Here is a 4898-nt window from a genome sequence, read left to right on the forward strand (position 1 = left end):
AGGGTCCGGCCTCTGGGGCGGCGGCCTCCCGCCTTCCTTTCCGGCCGGGGCCTGCATTCCCAGCCCCAGACCTGAGGCCCGATGCAAATGATCTTTCCGGCCCTCGGGAAATCATTTCCATTTCGTGGCGGGAAGGGAACACAAAAGTTGCGTGGCTGCACCTGTGATAACTGGGATCCGGGATGTCTGCTTCACTGTCAGCTCCGGGAAGCCCTCCCTGCTGTCAGGGTGAGAAACGGAGGTGATTCCCCGCGTCCAGGCTGCCCTGGCTCATTGGACTGTTGCCCCTTTCCCTGGGGCCCAGGCTTCCTCTCTTTCACAAAAGGGACGCTGCTGGCCACTTTCTTCCAGGGAAATGTCATCCTCGGAAGCCTGGAGGTTCTCCAGTTCACCAAGTAGCTGAGTTATTGCCCTTCACGAAACCGTGGACTCCTTGAAGCCAAGCTTATTGCTCCTCCTGAGTAAAGAACTCTTAAGAGACCATTCTTTACACGGCAAGGGTCTGAACAGGTGAAAGACAGATGAAGGCAGGGCTGGAGGAAGGAATCACATAGCATGCTCTCTTACAATAGAGATTCCAAACCTTTTCCTGATGGCTTAACAACGCCCAACCCAATGGGAACATTCTTCCCAGTTTCTCATCCAGAGCAGCTTTACCTAGCAGATCCTGTGGCCAACCCTTGGATTTTGCTGAACTGCGACATCCTCCAGCTGCTCACATGAAGCGTGTTGGGGTGGGAATCTGGGGCCTGTCTCCTCTTCTCTGGATTTTTAGGGTTTATCCACAGACCCTGGCACACTGGTGGATATAGAACAATGATGGTGTGCCGGAAATGAAGAAAATGATTGTGCAGTCACTGGGAAGAGTTTTGTGATTTGATTTCCCCTTATGGCTAACACATTCAAAAATCTTTTTTTTTTTTTTTTTTTTTTTTTTTTTTTTTTTTTGAGACGGAGTCTCGCTCTGTCACCCAGGCCGGAGTGCAATGGCATGATCTCGGCTCACTGCAACCTCCACCTCCCAGATTCATCAGGTGATTCTGCCTCAGCCTCCCAAGTAGCTGGGCTTACAGGTGCGCACCACCATACCCAGCTAATTTTTGTATTTTTAGTAGAAACGGAGTTTCACCTTGTTGGCCAGGCTAGTCTTGAACTCCTGACCTCAGGAGATCCACCTGCCTCAGCCTCCCAAAGTGCTGGGATTACAGGCGTGAGCCACTGTGCCCAACCTCAAGAATCTTAATACAGGGGAATATTACCTTATGGTAATATTACATTACCATAAATTTATCATTACATCCATTACACACACCATTATAAAAACCAACATGAATTCAGCACTGCCAATGCCTAAACTCTGTTCCTAAGCACTGCCCATACATTACCCTATACTCAAAACAAATCTAGGGAAGTACTATTTTTAGTCCCATTCTACAAATGAGCAAACAGGCTCAGACAGGTAAACTGATTTGTCAGGTCATTCAACAGTAAAGTGGCAGAGTAGGGGCCAGGCGCTGTGGCTCAAGCCTGTAATCCGAGCACTTTGGGAGGCCGAGACGGGCGGATCACGAGGTCAGGAGATCGAGACCATACTGGCTAACACGGTGAAACTCCGTCTCTACTAAAAAACACAAAAAACTAGCCGGGCGAGGTGGCGAGCGCCTGTAGTCCCAGCTACTCGGGAGGCTGAGGCAGGAGAATGGCGTGAACCCGGGAGGCGGAGCTTGCAGTGAGCTGAGATCCGGCTACTGCACTCCAGCCTGGGTAAGAGAGCCAGACTCCGCCTCAAAAAAAAAAAAAAAAAAAAAAAAAACCAAGTGGCAGAGTAGAGATTGGAGCCCAGGCAGGCCAACTCCATGGCTTCAGTGCTTAAACCCTGGACTTTATGGTCCTTGCAATTCTGACTTCATCTGGAAGTTCTGCCCTCACCTCAGATTCAACTTGCTTGAACCCGTAACTCACTTTCTTTTCTTTTTTTTTTTTTTTTGTTGGGGGGACGGAGTCTCACTGTGTCGCCCAGGCTGGAGTGCAGTGGGAGATCTCGGCTCACTGCTAGCTCCGCCTCCTGGGTTCACACCATTCTCCTGCCTCAGCCTCCTGAGTAGCTGGGACGACAGGCGCCCGCCACCATGCCCAGCTAATTTTTCGTATTTTTAGTAGAGATGGGGTTTCTCTGTGTTATCCAGGGTGGGGTAACTCACTTTCAAGTGGTGAGCAGCCATCATTTGTTGAGATGCCCACTGTGTTCCCTCCAGGCACTTGACATAGGATTGCTAATGCTCAGGACAACTCTGGAAATTGTTTCCACTTTGCAGAAAGGTTCACTGACTCCATCAAGGTCAGGTAGTGAATGAAGAGTGGTGACAGGTTTTAGAGAAGTTAAACTTGTGAGCTTCAGACTCAGACTACTGGGTTTAGCTCTTGCATCTGCAACTTACTATTCGTGTGGCCTTATGCAAGTTATTTGATCTTTCTGTGCCTTAGTCTCCTTGAATGGGAAATGGGGCTTCATAGGGTTTTTTATGAGGATTAAATGAGTTAATGCAGATAAAGCATTTGACACCGAGAGTTCTCAATAAATGTTACTTGAAATGACAACAACAACAACAACACATGCTGGTGAGGATGCAGAGAAAAGGGAAACGCTTATATGTTGTTGGTGGGAATGTAAATCAGTTCAGCCACTGTGGAAAGCAACTTGGAGATTTCTCAGAAACTTAGAACTACCATTCAACTCAGCAATCCTATTACTGGGTATATAACCAAAGGAAAATATATTGTTTTTCCAAAAAGACACATGCACTTGTACGTTCATCACAGCACTATTCACAATAGCAAAGACATGGAGTCTACCTAGATGCCCATCAATGATGGATTGGATAAAGAGAACGTACTTCATACATCCCACGGAATACTATGCAGTCATAAAATGAACAAAATCATGTCCTTGCCAGTAATACAAATGCAGCTGGAGCCTATTATCCTAAGCAAATTAAGGCAGGAACAGAAAACCAAATACTACATGTACTCACTTATAAATGGGAGCTAAGCATTGACTACTCATGGACATAATGATGGAACACGGAGGACTACCGGAAGAGAGAGGGAGGGAGGGGAGCATGGGGAACATGGGCTAAAAAACAACCTTTTAGGTAATATGCTCACTACCTGGGTGACAGGCTCATCTGTACCCCAAACCCTATACCCATGTAAGAAACCTGCACATATACCCACTGAATCTAAAATAAAAGTTGAGGCCGGGCGCAATGGCTTATGTCTGTGATCCAGGCACTTTAGGAGGCCGAGGCGGGAGGATTGCTTGAGCCCAGGAGTTCAAGACCAGCCTAGGCAACATGGCAAGACCCCATCTCTATTAAAAAAAAAATACAAAAACATAGCCAGGCATAGTGGTGCATGCCTGTAGTACCAGGTACTCAGGAGGTTGAGGTGGGGGATTGCTTGAGCTGGGGAGGTCAAGGCTACAGTGAGCTATGATCATGCCACTGCACTCCAGCCTGGGTGAAAGAACTAGACCCTGTCCCAAAAATAAATAAATCAAATAAAAGTTGAAATGATTCTTTTAAAAAAGTGACAGAGCCAGGATTGTATCTGAAGTCTTTCTGACATTAAAAGCTGTACTTTCCAAATACTACCTTATGCTGCTTCTTACATACTAAAAAGAAAAACTACATATGAAGAGAAGAAAGACTACAAGGTATTCCATCAAAGTAGTGAAAGTGATGGTATTTGAATGGTGAGTCTATAGGATAACATTTCTGCTTTCTCATTTTAAAAATATTTTCCAAGATCCCTTCAGTGAACATGGGATGCTTCCATAATGAAGAGAGAGACACACCGTGATGCCCTCCACATACCATATTTGATGACAGTCTTCCATGGTAATCACTCACATCCATCTCTTGTCTGTTCCCACTGCTGCCCTTGATCTAGGCTCTGTGCCAGCTTCATGATGGAACTCCAGGCCACCCTGCACACTGCCATGTGGTTCCCTTCTCCGGCCCTGCCTTCATCTGTCCCTCACCTGTTCAGACCCTCAGTGATCCCCAAGAACTTCTCTGGGGCAGAGTGTACAGAGCCGACCGTTCCCTGGATGAAGTTCAGTATTTGCATAGGCAGACAGTGTCAAAGCTGTCAGAGGAGATTCAGTTAAAACCCTTCCCCTGGCTGGGCACCGTGGCTTACGCTTGCAGTCCCAACACTTTGGGAGGCCAAAGTAGGAGGACTGCTTGAGGTCAGGAGTTCAAGACCAGCCTGGGCAACATAGTGTCTAAAAAAATAAATTTTAAAAAACAACACAGCCAGGCGCAGTGACTCATGCCTGTAATCCCAGCACTTTGAGAGGCTGAGGTGGGTGGATCATGAGGTCAAGAGATTGAGACCATCCTGGCCAACATAGTGAAACCCCATCTCTACTAAATATACAAAAATAAACTGGGTGTGGTAGCACGTACCTGTAGTCACAGCTACTTGGGAGGCTGAGGCAGGAGAATCACTTGAATCTGGGAGGTGGAGGTAGCAGTGAGCTGAGATCGTGCCACTGCACTCCAGCCTGGCGACAGAGCGAGACTGTCTCAAAACAAAACAAAACAAAACAAAACAAAAACCCTTCTCCTTATATATAGCAAACTGAGGCCCAGAGAGTTGGCCTTGGTTTGTTCATAGACACAAGGCCAGCTCCAGACCTCAGGTCTCTTGACTGCCAACCTTAGGCCCTTTCCTTAATTTGAACTGCCTTCCTGCAAAGTATTTGCAAATGATACTGTTTTCTAACTCTATACTGCCGGCCCTAAGGGGAGTTCACCTCTTCTCTTCTCTTCTCTTCTTTTTCCCTTTCCTTTCCTTTCTTCCTCCCCTCCCCTCCCCTCCCCTCCCCTCCC

At 47.2% G+C, this 4898-nt stretch overlaps 1 protein-coding gene across 1 annotated transcript in view; it reads right to left on the minus strand.

The window, feature by feature from the left end:
- SPINT1 (serine peptidase inhibitor, Kunitz type 1) overlaps nt 1–704 on the minus strand; it is a 14749-nt gene extending 14045 nt beyond the window's left edge. Inside the window, exons 1-2 of the mRNA XM_011989342.1 lie at nt 658–704; nt 162–220 (exon numbers count right to left, since the gene is read on the minus strand). Of these exons, the coding sequence (XP_011844732.1) occupies nt 162–220; nt 658–704 (106 nt within the window). The remainder of the gene's footprint in view (nt 1–161; nt 221–657) is intronic.
- Nucleotides 705–4898: the final 4194 nt, after the last annotated feature.

Source organism: Mandrillus leucophaeus, unplaced genomic scaffold, assembly GCF_000951045.1.
Source record: "Mandrillus leucophaeus isolate KB7577 unplaced genomic scaffold, Mleu.le_1.0 Scaffold35, whole genome shotgun sequence".
Classification (NCBI taxonomy): domain Eukaryota; kingdom Metazoa; phylum Chordata; class Mammalia; order Primates; family Cercopithecidae; genus Mandrillus; species Mandrillus leucophaeus.